Genomic DNA, 14,270 nt, shown 5'->3' on the forward strand with positions numbered 1-14,270 from the left:
CCCATACTCTTGTGACAAATGAGCACACCTGCGACGCCGCAAGGCGCCAAAGTCCCATCCTCTTTCTCTTCTTCATTTTCTCTCATACAAAGCAAAGCACATCCCCATGGGTATTCTATCCTGAGACCCCGAAGTTAACTTTCAGAAGCTCACCGCCCCCCGCGCCGCCGCCCCCCCTTTAAAATGACGAAATTGTCCTCCTCTTTCTCCTGATTTACTTACCATGGCTCCCCTCCTTTACTGCCCGTATTCCAGTGAAGTAGCTGAAGCCAGGTGGGCCATGGATGTCCCCGAAGCTCATGTTCATCCTCGCCACCACAACTATCCATTCAGGCAACAACGAAGTTCTTTCTCTTCTTGCTCTTGGCTACTCCGTTCTGTCAGGTTCTTATCTCCGTAAGTTTTCATTCTTGCTTATTTTGGTATCGTTTTTCATTCAACTATATTAACAAAGAAAGCAACGAATTGGGTCAATGTTTTTGTTTTAAGTTGGTATTTTTGTTTTTGTTTTTGTTTTTTTTTTTTGGTAGTTTCATTTGCTATGTTCAATGTTTCAATCATATTCATTGTATTTCTTTGCAAAAGCTGAGTTTTTTTTTTTTTTTTTTAATTGGGTTATCTTCATTTTTCAATTTTAAGGTTTCTTTACCAAACAAAAAGAGGGCTTTACAATGTCATTGAAATTTTATTGGCTATGAAAGTCAAAATTTATGGTTGCATTGGTGCCTTTATCTTCTGGTACTGATGGGTATCAAATATTATTCCTTTGAAGTGGAATTCTTAATGGACTACAAAATTACTGGAATTTTGCCTGGAAAACATCAAGGATTCATTTTTTAGCAATTTTGCTTTGTTTGGGTCATCCATTTTTTAGCATTGCTCAACTCTGAATCATGTGTTTCATGAGATACATAGTCATTTATTTTTTAAAGTGTTTCTGGAATCACATTTCATGTGCTTTGTAAAACAAAAATTCCTTAATGGTTCAACCTGTTCAAATTTTTAAAGCCATCCTTAAAACTCTTTTTTGGCTGAAGAAAATAGACTTGAAACTTTTACTTTAACTCGCTCTTGTGCTTTGCCCCTCCTCTGTCTGAGAGAGAAAAGTACTAATATATTTTAGTGTCGAGGCAGGCATATACATCATCATGTTCCACTAGGGAATGGGAATTTGTTCAGCTTCACCCTTTGTGTAGGGATTCGAAATTCTTTCAGAAAATCCCCTGTAATGTCCTTGGAGAAAGGTACCTTAATATTTCAATCTTTGAACACATTCATACTTTGTGAACACTAATTTGGTGATATTCTGAATATGTATGCAGTGATACTTAGCGCCTTAAGTTCTAGAAATCCAAAAGTAATTTTATTGCAATAATACTTTATATAAATATTTGGTCTGTCGTTTCTTTTAACATGTTCAACTGTAATGCATACTTTGTCTGATGCTGTGCTATTCATTTTATATTTTTATTCTTTTTTTCTGCTTTGGTTAAGTTAGAATTTACTTCTTTTGCCTACAATTGCTTCCTGGATCTCAGTTAATAGCATTTTCGCTTACTCCTTTCTTCCTAATTCTATAAGCTTGGGTTCAGAGAAGAACGACCATATAAGAAAATAATTGTAAATTAATTCATATTTGTACTGTTTCTACTAAGATCCAGGCATCCTCATATATGTTCAGATGAATGATTTGAAAATCTGATGAAGTAAAACTAATAATTTTTTTGCAAGAAACTTGAATTTTATTGGGTCTTCTACTAGTTAACAGTATCTCTGAGTTGTAATATCCCTTAATGTATTGCATTAACTAGTCAATATTTTATCTATTATGATAAAGGAAGTATATAAACCATACTAACAAGAAGAGGGAAAAGAAAGAAGAAGAAAGTTTAGGAAAAGAATCTTTCTCTCTCTTGTCGAGTGGATGGAACACATTTTCTTATAGTTAATAATGTTTGACTCCTTTCTTTCAAGTGTGCCTTCCTACAATTGAAAGAAGCTTAAGTATCTATTACATTTCTATCTACAGACAAGTCAATTACTACTTTTAAAGGAATGTGCAAGGTAGTTTGGACTATTGAAGCTGATCTGGCTGTTGGTGAGCTTCTATACATTACTGGAGATCCTATTGTATTAGGCCGCTGGGACCCAAAGATGGCAATACTAATGTCTCCTGCAGAACATGCCAACTCATGGAAGGCTGAAGTCAAGGTATGTATGCCCAACTGTAATTACTAGTTCAGTTTAAGTTCATAATTTGAGGTTTTTATGTTTTCTCTGACACATTGTGTTTGGTTTAATTATTTCCACCTTTATTCTGTAAGGGAGTCTGTTGGGACTGAACTTGGGAGAAATCTATCAAAATGCTGGGATTGTGTACAGGAGTTGTATTAAATAACTTGATGTTTTCTGTACGTGATATCAACATAAATTGAATTTTTTATCTTTGTTCGCTGAGATGAATAGGAATAATTTGCTCTTGATCATGAAAAATGAGCAGTTAATCTTTGTTCACATTCTTAGCTCTTTACATTGTGCCAAGTAGGGATAATTGGAATACATTTATTTGACTTTTTTAGTTTTTGTTGCTAGGATGTTCACTTAGTTACCATTTCATGCATGGCAGATTGACATTGGTGCAAATTTCAAATATAATTATTTCATAAAGAGAGAAACATGGCCTTATGAAATCATTTGGAGACCAGGACCTGAATTTTCTCTCTCGGTATTCCTACCTGTCAAACAACGTAAGAATATTGTGGTGAGAGATTCTTGGGTAAGATTTAATACTGACTTGCCCCCTGCACATTCATTGAGGTCATGGATAGAGGACGCATATCATGCAATTCAACCTTTTATCTCAGCACCAGCTATAGGTAAAATCTCCATCATGATGCTTTGCATATGCAATTTCCTTACTTAAAATGTTTCTGAACACTCAAATGCTTCCAGTGGTTTGACAGATGAGGATGAGAGAGTGAAACACTTTAGAAGTGATTCAACAGACACAAAGCACTCCTCAGGTGATCTGTCTATGAAGGATGAATTATACTCTGATCACAATATTGAGACCTCTGTTTGTGAGGAATCAGTTTCCAACAGAATTTTGACCGAAAAATATCAGCCTATAGAAGAACCTTGGCTACTCCAGACACCTCTCTTCTCTACTGCATCTAAGAATAAGATGGAGCTGGATGTGTTAAAAAACAATGAAACTGTGGAAGACAAAGGGACAGAGCTGGAAGATAAAGAAAAGCCTCAACAAGGGAGTAATGTGATCTCCAAAGATCCGATTTCAACAATTATTTTGATTAACTCTTCAATATGTACCATGCAAAGAATTGCTGTGCTAGAAGATGGGAAACTAGTTGAGTTATTACTCGAACCAGTTAAAAACAATGTGCAATGTGACAGTGTGTATCTTGGGGTGGTCACAAAACTTGTTCCCCATATGGGTGGAGCATTTGTAAATATCGGGAGTTCTAGACCCTCTCTTATGGACATAAAACGAAACAGGGAACCATTCATATTCCCTCCATTTCAGCGACAAACGACAAAAAGAGAAGTTAATGGTGCTCTGTCTGAAGTATTGCCAGAGCATTCAGCTGCTCTTGAAAATGATCATGCATCACTAGGTATCGAAGTAGGTGACGAAATCACTGAAATTGGTTTGCAGGAAGATTCTGTACAGTCTTTTCATGATCATGATGAGGAGCATGAAAGTGATGATGATCTTGATATTACTGAAGTTCTTAGGGACAATGAGAATGGTAGCCTGCTGAGTTATGGTGAAGCAGAAGCTCATTATGAAGACTCCTTGGACGGACAAGAACACCAACGAGGAGGTGAAACTATTAGTGGCTCCTTTCATGCTGCCATAAATGGTTCTAGCAATTCCCAAATGCCTTACCCACGAGATACGAAGGAGTCTGAACATACAGTCACTAGTGTAAATAAGTGGGCCCAGGTTCAAAAAGGCACTAAAGTAATTGTACAAGTTGTTAAAGAGGGTTTAGGTACAAAAGGTCCTACACTAACTGCTTATCCAAAACTTAGAAGCAGATTCTGGGTATTTGGCATCTCACGCCTACACCATTATAGCCTTTTCATTATTTTTTTCTGATAAATTAAACCCATCATTTTTATTTTCTCTGAGCTTAATGCCCTGGATTTCAGGTATTAATTACTCGATGTGATAGAATTGGAGTCTCAAAAAAAATCTCTGGGGTTGAGCGGACACGCTTGAAAGTCATAGCAAAAACATTGCAGCCTGAGGGTTTTGGTCTGACTGTGAGGACTGTTGCAGCTGGTCATTCCTTAGAGGAATTGCAGAAGGACTTAGAAGGCTTACTTTCAACTTGGAAAAGTATTATGGAACATGCAAAATCTGCTGCTCTTGCTGCAGATGAAGGTGTCGATGGAGCTGTTCCTGTAATTTTGCATAGGGCAATGGGTCAGACACTCTCAGTTGTCCAGGATTATTTTAATGAGATGGTGAAATTTTATTTATTTATTTCTGTCGGGCTCTTGTATTTTTTCTCAGTTATATCTAACTATCATATTTACGTTCCTCTGAAGCATTTATAATGCTTCATGTTGTACATGTATCCAAGATGATGGGCTCATTTCCTAATTACTGTCCCTATTTACCTTCAGGTTGAGAGAATGGTAGTTGACTCTGCAAGGACATATCATGAGGTATACTGCTAAAAAATCAAAAAAGAATCATAATGCTATCACAAAGCAAAATGTATGCGTCATGGGTTGACCAGAGGATTGTGATTACTATTACTTTTCCTTCCACTATATTATGAGTGATGTTAAGCAGGCAATTGCTTCTTAACCGCATACAAGCATGCATACACAGGAATTTAGTCTTCATCGCTACTTAAGCATTGGGTTGTAAAACATCCAGTAAGGCTTAACGCAAAACAATTATAGCAGATTTTTTTGTTAGGAAATAGCCAAGTCAAGAGTGGGTTTGTTATGTAACAATGTAATGTGCAATGTGAATATGGTTTTTTTAATTTGCAATAGTCAATGTATCAAATAATTTATATGCAAATCCCATTTTGTCTCTCCATGTACTGTATGGGAGAGATGTAAATGGTATTAGGAATGATGATTTGGTTGTCAACTATTTACTGCTGATATTTATCTTTGATCCTTCTCCTCCCTTAATTTAATAGTATGATCAATAAGTTTTTGAAGTTTTATTTTGTAAAACTTGCATATTTTCGTCTTTATTTCTCTGAGATAAATTTTAGTTTTGCTTTCGTTTTTCAGGTTACTAATTACCTTCAGGACATTGCCCCTGATCTTTGTGATCGAGTTGAGTTATACAACAAAAGAATTCCTCTTTTTGATGAATTTAATATTGAAGAAGAGATCAACAGTATGCTTAGTAAAAGGTGAGAGTAGTCAATATTGTTTATATTACTGTTCTTTACCTATCTAGTTTAAAAGATGCTTAATAAGGTCCTTGTTATTAATTGGTGAGAGTAGTCAATATTGTTTGTATTACAGTTCTTTGCCTATCTAGTTTAAAAGATGCTTAAGAAGGTTCTTTTTATTAATTTCTATAGCTTGATTTCTTGATTAATCCTTTATACCAAAATGACCCAAATTTCTAAAGTAAAACTGACCATGCAGAAATTATCGGTTTGAGGCCTCTACGCAAAAATTAAAGCATTGTGATGAGAGGTTAAAGAGAGAATTAGCAACTACTCTCTGATCTGTTATGTTCATGTGTAAGGAGATACCACTATGGTCTCCAAATGTTTTGAGCAATGAAGGAACATCTAATATAGTTATTTTATTTTAAAATTTTATTTTCATGCTTCTGTTGGTATTTCGAATGACACTGTATATCAGGTTAAAAGGTTTGACCAGATAATAATATTTTCCACAAAATGTAGAATGTTAAAAGTAGGAGTTGAGAATTAAAATTCTAGTAAAGGGGAAATAATCACTAGTCATGGCCCTTATTAATCCCTTAGTGCAGTCAAAATTTCCCTCAAATTGTGTCCCAAAGAAAAGTTTTAGTTTTGCTTTGGGGCTTTAATTTTCATTATTGTTAATTTCGTTGACATCTATTGATTTACAGGGTTCCTCTTGCTAATGGAGGCTCTTTAGTAATTGAGCAAACCGAGGCATTAGTTTCGATTGATGTAAATGGAGGACATGGGATGTTTGGTCGTGAGACTTCACAGGAGAAAGCTATTCTAGATGTCAACCTTGCAGCTGCTAAACAAGTATATCGGATTCTGAACTCTTATTTGTACTTTATGTGCAGATACCATATTAGTTCTTATTCTGCTTATGTAGATAAACGGTTGAGGTCATGGATCCCGAAGCTAATGTATTTCCTGCTAAGCAATAACAGTATGAATATAATACCAAATTTCTAGGAACATTGCTATGTGTAATGTTAGTTTCTTTGGTTTCTCTTTTTCCTTACTATTTGAGTTCTGCAACACCTTTTCCTACAACTTTTACCCGTAGATGATAGATTCAACATCTCTGTTGATGCCCACGTGGTGCTTTTGGGTATGAAAAAAAAGCCAGACCTTTAAGAAAGTCAAATCCTAAATTCTGAGCTTAATACAACGTTCCTTCTGTTAATTTGTTTCATGCTTTTTACTTCATTGAATCGTTCTCTTTGTTGGGTTTCTGGAACACTCTTATTTATGCATTCAATATTAATTTTGATCCAATGGGTGATTATTTTGTTGAAGTGTTTTGATGCTGTCAATCATGTTTGTGCTTTTGCTATTTGGTCATCTTTCATTTATTTCCACTAGAGTTTAACTGAGTTGTTATGATAAATTATATGTGATTCAGATAGCAAGGGAGTTACGGCTGAGGGATATTGGTGGCATTATTGTGGTAGATTTCATTGATATGGCAGATGATTGTAAGAAAATCTCTCTCCATCTCTATATCTTTATGCATCAGTCTATTCTGTTCCATATAGGATCAATAGCTTAAGCCTATGGCTTTTGTCACTGTCCTCTCTTTGCTTCCATAACATTTCTACAGTTTAATTAGATACAAAAATTCCAAAAATTTGTATATAGAAGGAAGCCTTGCAAGAAAATAAAAATCCAACGAAAAAGTCAACCCAATTTTTAGAAAGAGAAAGCCTGATCTGCAAAGCTTGCAAAATAAATGGGATTTTCTTTGTAATTTTCCTTTTTTATTATTCTTTGTTGAAGTCAATGTTTAGAACTATATTTATGAACTTATTTTTGGAACGATCTTGCCTTTTACAGCACATAAAAGATTGGTGTATGAAGAAGTTAAGAAGGCTGTTGATAGAGACAGATCAATGGTTAAGGTCTCTGAATTGTCCAGACATGGACTTATGGAAATAACAAGAAAGAGGGTACATTGCTCAATTGCAATTTGATTTTTTCATATTTTCTTTGATTTTGGGTTTTCTTCTAGAGCAACATGAAAATGGTAATAAAAAGGTGTTACAGCTAAGTCCTGTCATCACTGTTTGGAATTACCTACATTTAACATAAAAGCGACAATCATATATAATGTGTATATATATGTAGATAAATTGTTGCAAGTATATAGCAAAGACATCATCTAAATCTTCACCTTTTTACTTGACTTGCCTGGAAAAATGCTCAATATGCTCAACCAAGGTTAATTCTTATTTCTGAATGTAATGGTGGCATGTATTGTACAGGTTCGACCAAGTGTGACATTTATGATTAGTGAGCCGTGTCCTTGTTGTCATGCTACTGGGAGGGTTGAAGCTTTAGAAACTTCCTTCTCAAAGATTGAACAAGAAATTTCACGGTTACTTGTAAGTAATTACAAATGCAAAACACAGTTTTCCTTTTGTGCTGTATGATCTGAAAATGAATCGTTAAAAGAACTTTGAAGGATTTAAACTTGCAATTGAGCATAAATAACACCAGCTTCTGCAAACTTCCTTCATATTAGTGACATTTAAAGCATTTCTTTCTCAAATTAAATGTGCTATGAAGGTAGGCTTCAGAATATTAATTGTGTTTTACTTTTTTAATTTCTGGATGCATATCTTGAAAAGCAAGAAAGAAAAAGGTATTGAGGTTCACTAGCATGGCATAATGAAATTATTAGTCTGTCTTCTTTGCAATAACTTTATCAGGCAACAATGGACCAGAAAGCAGACCCTGAAAACCCCAAATCCTGGCCAAAATTCATTCTGCGGGTTGATCGTTACATGTGTGACTACTTGACTTCTGGTAAAAGAACAAGGCTTGCTATCTTGAGTAGCTCCCTCAAAGTCTGGATTCTTTTAAAGGTATGCTTGGTTTTGATTAACTTGGAATATAAGTTTAATGATTGATATGTTCAGCTTAAAAATACTGCTTGGATCAACCACCTGTATTTTATGTCTATGTTATGTGAAAAACCCACAACACAGTTAGTTAAATTACTTTTGCAAAATTCCAAAAAAATATTCCTCGTTGATTCATCAAGTTCAACACTAACCCAAAAAATAAATAAATAAATAAATCTACACAAACTTCCCCTATAACTAATTTCCTATAAAATAAAAAATAAAAAATTGACCTATAAGGCTTTGTATCTATGTAATCCCAGACTACTGGTAGGGTAATATAACAGTTCTGATTCTTTCTTTTTTTTTTTTTTCTTTTTTTTTTTTTTTTTTTTTTTTTTTTTTGCTTTGAAAGACTTCTGATTCTTATATTTGGCATAACTAAGTAATTCCGTTAAGAAAAAAAAAAAAAGGGTTTGTAATATTACTCTTGATTCATTGCAACCTGATGTATCGCTATATAAGAAGCCACATTACACAAGTCCAAAGTATCTTCTAGACGTTATAAAAATTCAAAGTGTAGTCTGTTTTGTCTGTAACATAAATTAATTGCAAGTCTAAAGTGCTTGAAAAAGTGTTTGGTCCGCCACAAATTTCTTGAAAGTTTGTTCTTTTGGAAGCTGTTTATGCTCAACAAACACTGATTGTCAGAGCTATAATTCCTCAGGTAGCCAGAGGCTTCACTAGGGGTGCATTTGAAGTCAAACTGTTTACAGATGACAAGGCAAATGAAAATCGGCACCAAGTTAACATTTCCCTGTTACGACCGACAGAGACTAGAAATAAAGAACCGGGCAACAAGGTGACCCTCTTTCCAGTTAAAAAATGGAAGGGTGGCCGGAAATGAAAATTTCCAGAGAGTATATATGTCTGTGCTATTGTACAAAAAGAGGCGATTCTTTACTCATTTTTATATTGGAGGAGAATGGACGGAGAAGAAAGGGAAGCTCTTGGTATTGTCTTGTTGATAGTATGTAAGTTGTTTGAGTCAGGTTCTAACAACTCAATCAGCAGTTTAGAGCAAAAAAATTCTCATTGTAGTAATGCTAGCCTGATCAGTTTTGTTCTCTTATTCGCTTTCTTTTCGTGGGTCTTTGAGCCGGTTTTGTTTGTTTCTTGAGAAACAATCTTTTCCTCCAAGTAATTATTCAAGATAGCAGTTTCAGAATCAAGAATTGTAACCAAATTTTCCTTTTTGCAGTAAGATATAGTTTTGGTCTACTTGTTTTCAATTTAAATCAATATCTCTACCACCCCACGTTAAAATACTGAGAAAGAAAGATCTGGTATGCATGTGTCTATATCCTATAAGGTATCCATTTTCCTGAGACAGCCACCCCACGTTAAAATACTGAGAAAGAAAGATCTGGTATGCATGTGTCTATATCCTATAAGGTATCCATTTTCCTGAGACAACCATTATTCTGTTATTTTATTTTTATATTATTTTTAATGACATTATTTTGGAAAAAGACAGTTAGCTGCAAAATTGAATAAATTGTTTTAGTTTTTGCTGTGACATGTACAGGAAACAAAATATATTAGTTTTACAATATTCATACAATATGTTCAAAACAGCCCAACTTTAACTACGTGGCTTTCTGTGGCTAGTCAACCAAGCTACCAAATTATAATAATTTTCCCCCAAAAAATAAATAAATAAAAGAAGAAAAAAAAAATTCTTCTATTTCTCACATAAGGGAAACGAAATGATTTAGTTTGAAGACTTGGGGAAATGATTTCTCAGAATGGCTGGTTGGCAAACTTTTCTTAGACTGTTCTACGGAAGGCGCTTCTGTGCTTGACCATATCACTTTTCATAAAATATAATAAATGAGATGGAAGTTTAAAACGAATGATTTTCCAAGGGATATGGTAAGATTAGACATATGATTGAATAGCATGTCCGGTTCCCATTTTATTTGTGAATATGATATCTAACCCACCCAATTCAAATTCATACAAAACCAAACTTTCTTTGTTCTTCATTCAATACGGTCATTCGGTACAAGAACTTCAATATTTTTTCTTTTTTTTTCACGTAGAAAACAAAATGATTGTGATTTGACCAAGACAAATTGGGCCTTGGCCAAACGACCTTTATAATGCAGAAAGAGATCATGAACAAAAACAAACTCAATATTCAACTTAAAGCTCACAACATTCCCAGTGATGGCACTAGCATTTCTACAGGTACAAAACTCATGGTAATGCTACTTCACACTAAAAACTATCAATTAAAGTTTTACAATTTCTCAAATGCAACAAAGGAAATAGCTAAAAGTACACGTGATATTTCTCCAATATAGCAAATAACAAATTTCAAACCTCTTGTGTGTTTGGGACTAGCTCACCGATTTGCTGCAAGTGTTGATACCGTCCTTGCAATCATTAGTGAGATCATTAAAAGTTTCAATCTGCTTTTTCCCTCTCAAGAACACTTCTGTATCAACTGAAACCCTCATGTAACCATCAAATTCAACCGGAACACCATTGTTTAGTTTCGTTGTTTCAGAGTACCACTCACTGTTCTCATCCCAAAGTTCTTTGTACTCATCAAGGAAATGAGTAGAGTACTTGTCTTTCAAAGGGTCAAAGAAAGATGTATCAGGTTCATTTGTTGCAATATAAAGGTTCCTGCCATCTTCAATTTTCTCCTGCAAGGTTGAGAGCAGCCTATCAGGCGATGTATCTGTATCAAGGTTGGGCCAGAGCTCCTTGTTCCTTGCCTTATCTCCTCTCACAATATGTACAGAGTCATAATCCCAATTCAATTTTGATGAGATTGCCGACACTATATCCATCAATCTTCTTGATTTCCATAACAAATGCCAAGGCCGCTGAACAACTGACTCTGTCTCTCCTTCACACACTCTATACCAATAATTATCTGGTTCCACAGACCCAAACTTCCTCATAATCAAAGTATCTTTGACTTCCATAAGTTTCACAGGTGTGACCCTAAAATCCTCCACAAGATGAAGATTCAGCCCATCTTTCTTCTGCCATTTGTTCCAATCTGACCAAAACTGCCCCTGGTCTAACACAGATGCAGACTCTTTCAAATGTTCAAAATCAAAGTAAAACCTGAAATCTTTCCCTTCCTCGTCCTGGTTGGATGAAGTATATATTGAAGATAGACATATACTCAAATCCATAACCAAAGTTCTGTTCAGATATTGAGCTTCACCCAAAGCACAAAGGAAACTCCACAAGTAATGGTTCATGCTCTTGCATCTATCTCCACCACCTACATAAATCAAGTACTTACCATGACTAAACGATCCTTCAGACTCAACCACCGGAAGGGTATCATTCACAATCTCCCCAACAACGGGCAGAGCATTAGCTCCTTCTAGTTTTGCAGGTGTCTTCTCAAACCCTGGCTTCTGATTCCTCTTCCTCTTCCTCGCATTCCCACCACTGTGGTAATCTCCAATCCCACCTACACTTAGAGTACAATTTGCAGATTTCAAAATCACAAACCTCCGATAATCCTTGTAAAAAGCAGCAGCTTTCCCTTCTTTAGGCCTAAACCGCCAGGCCATATCGCATGTGCTCTCATTGGATCCACGAACTGGTTTCCCAAACCTATAAAAATGAATATCCTTAAACGCTTCTATTGTGGCTGTCATCATCAAATGGAACACTTCTGGGTCCCTACAGTCAATGGGGCTATCCACATTGCCATCACATTCAGAAGGGTTCGCATCATTAACAACCATGTTTTCGCCTTCGGTTACAGTGGCAACATCGGTTATATTAATGAAAGTAGAGAATGCAGATTGATTGGCAGCCATGAAATCCTCACCAGTCCTAACTACAGTGTTATCAGATTTGAAAGTGGCATTGGAGGTGGATGTGAGGAAGGTGGTGATCTTGGTTGTTGGGTGAAACAAAGGATCTTCGGGTTCATAAGTAGCAGCAATAATGGTGAAGATCAAGACCCCAAGCACAAAAAGCGTGAAGCAAAGGTTTCCAATCATGGCAAGGGCATGTTGGCCTAAATTCTCAGGCCGAAAGCTTCCATATCGCGAAAACGAAGTCCGACTACCTAACATTATTCTACACCACCCAGAAAGCCTACCCTACAATCAAAATGAACAATACTCAGATAACCAAAACGTCAAATAAGCACCACAAAAAAAAAAAAAACAAAGAATTGAACAACTAATTCAAGGTTTTCAGATTTGGGTTTGTCCAAAAAAAAAAAAAAATGGCGATTTTATTCTATTTTCAGCTTAATTTTCCCAGATCTTGAACAAGTAAAATACAAAGTCCCTTGAGATCTAAGAACTAAAACCAATGTGCTCAAAACAAACAAAATTAACAGAAAAATATAATTCCCAAATATAAAATCAATGAAAATCTGAAGCTCTCAAACTAAAGATTCATAAATTTCTTACCTTTTTCTTTTTTTCTTTTTCCTATCACATGAAAAGCCAAGCAACAATCTTTAGAAAACCAGTAAAGGGGTTAGACGGTGTGAGTGAGAGAGAGAGAGTATGAGCTGGGGCAGAGCTTGCTAGAAATCTGAGAGTCTGTGATTAAAAAAATATTTTTTTTTTTATAGTCAAAAAAATGGGCCATGATGATTAAACTACATAGGGCAATTCCTAGAGTGAGCTGTGAGCAGTGAGCGATATGCGCATTACCAGCTGTGTGATTTCTTCCACGTTGAGGATGAGACTACGTGGATGAAGATATACGACAGCTTTGTGGGTCGCTGTTGTTTTAGTAATCTACTTTTTTTTGTCTTTGTTTGGATTCAGAAAAATATTTTTATGTGAAATATGTCAACTTTCAATGCTTATTGTGAGGACACCGACAGTGGCAAATATGTAAATTGCTGCGTTTAGCTTCACTGAAGATTTTTGCTCAATTTAGCCTTATGAAATTTCAAAAAAGCATCATTAATGTTGTTGTTGTCTTTTTTTTTTTATTTTTTAATGTTATGTGATTTGGAAAGATGTTGGCAGTGAAAGCATTGACAGCCCAACCACCTATTTTTCTTTCCTTTGTCTATCTAATAAAATTTTGTCTTTCTCATTATATATATTCATGGTGTCAATATGTTTAGAACCTTTTAATTCCAACACTATGATTATGTGCCAGAATATTGTCTTCATATAATTACAATAAAAAAAATACCATTTTACTTGAAATTTGAGTTGAAATATCAAACAAAGACTGTCTTCTTGTTTATTTGAAAACACCCTTCTAACCTTAATGAGAGTCTATTAATACTTTTTTTCTTCATTGAATGTGACAATTCGAGGTGCTGTGGTTATTTATATAGATCCTTTGGCAACAAGGCTCTTATCCACGCTCTCTGAAAAATTAAATCTAAAATCAATTTATTACGACATATAAATAATTTATCATTTATATTTTAATTTATTACAGATGGTAATTATATTTTTTCTTATATTAGTGAGAAGTAAGCAGTTCATCTGGATTTTAATTTTTATCCAGATGTTATGCAATAAAATTTTAAATTTTTTATCATTTACAATAATTTTCTCTTCTTCATGTCTCCAAACCAAACCATGGCAATTTCATATCTCTTTGGTATTTTGAATCCAAAAATTCGTAAACGTGGATATAAATAACAAAGACACACCAATTGAGTCAATTTCATTTTCATTTCCTTTGAAAAGATATTTAAGGGAATTGTACTTCCATCTGGCTGAGAGATGGATTCTGCATGATTTTTTATTCTGTAAAGTGTAAACTAGGGAAGAGCATGCACTTTGGTTTTAATTGCTAATGTCAAAGTACTTTTGAGGGAATGATATATGATGCTATGGGATTTTTAACCTAGAAACCTCTCGGAGTGGATTAGATAGATAGTTTTCTCTTGGAAAAGCAGCTGAAATTCTTATTTTCATCCAGAGAAAAAAGAAAAAAAAAAAAAGGAAACTGA

At 34.9% G+C, this 14,270-nt stretch overlaps 2 protein-coding genes across 9 annotated transcripts; one reads left to right on the forward strand and one right to left on the reverse strand.

The window, feature by feature from the left end:
* On the forward strand, positions 1-9,565 carry LOC107433905 (ribonuclease E/G-like protein, chloroplastic). 7 transcript variants are annotated; one of them, XR_009638680.1, is made up of 14 exons: positions 1-396; positions 1,135-1,244; positions 2,030-2,211; positions 2,627-2,876; positions 2,964-4,069; positions 4,177-4,494; positions 4,657-4,698; positions 5,287-5,411; positions 6,107-6,254; positions 6,844-6,916; positions 7,275-7,387; positions 7,703-7,822; positions 8,122-8,305; positions 9,012-9,151. XR_009638680.1 is itself a non-coding variant. In XM_025067242.3 (14 exons), exons 1-14 carry the CDS (start codon positions 224-226, stop codon positions 9,189-9,191), a joined length of 3,084 nt encoding a protein of 1,027 aa, XP_024923010.3. In that variant the 5' UTR covers positions 3-223; the 3' UTR covers positions 9,192-9,565. The 7 variants fall into 7 exon arrangements, 6 of the variants coding, with proteins under 6 accessions (XP_024923010.3, XP_015900787.3, XP_015900786.3 ...); XM_025067242.3 differs by having other exon boundaries at positions 3-384; positions 8,150-8,305; positions 9,012-9,565; XM_016045300.4 differs by having other exon boundaries at positions 4-396; positions 8,150-8,305; positions 9,012-9,565.
* A 900-nt stretch (positions 9,566-10,465) lies between these two features.
* On the reverse strand, positions 10,466-13,006 carry LOC107416798 (uncharacterized). 2 transcript variants are annotated; one of them, XM_048472075.2, is made up of 2 exons: positions 12,751-13,006; positions 10,466-12,427 (listed from the first exon to the last, which is right to left on the reverse strand). In XM_048472075.2, the coding sequence occupies exon 2, from the start codon at positions 12,403-12,405 to the stop codon at positions 10,690-10,692; it is 1,716 nt and encodes a 571-aa protein (XP_048328032.2). In that variant the 5' UTR covers positions 12,406-12,427; positions 12,751-13,006; the 3' UTR covers positions 10,466-10,689. The 2 variants fall into 2 exon arrangements, with proteins under 2 accessions (XP_048328032.2, XP_015880816.3); XM_016025330.4 differs by having other exon boundaries at positions 10,466-12,432; positions 12,751-13,005.
* Between the last annotated feature and the right edge of the window lie 1,264 nt (positions 13,007-14,270).

This window comes from Ziziphus jujuba, chromosome 4, assembly GCF_031755915.1.
Source record: "Ziziphus jujuba cultivar Dongzao chromosome 4, ASM3175591v1".
NCBI lineage: Eukaryota > Viridiplantae > Streptophyta > Magnoliopsida > Rosales > Rhamnaceae > Ziziphus > Ziziphus jujuba.

Coding starts and splice junctions, on each gene's coding strand:
- LOC107433905 (XM_016045300.4), top strand. CDS start 224: ATGGCTCCCCTCCTTTACTGCCCGTATTCCAGTGAAGTAGCTGAAGCC. Junction 6,255..6,843: donor ACCTTGCAGCTGCTAAACAA/GTATATCGGATT, acceptor TATGTGATTCAG/ATAGCAAGGGAGTTACGGCT. Junction 7,388..7,702: donor TGGAAATAACAAGAAAGAGG/GTACATTGCTCA, acceptor TGTATTGTACAG/GTTCGACCAAGTGTGACATT.
- LOC107416798 (XM_048472075.2), bottom strand. CDS start 12,405: ATGTTAGGTAGTCGGACTTCGTTTTCGCGATATGGAAGCTTTCGGCCT.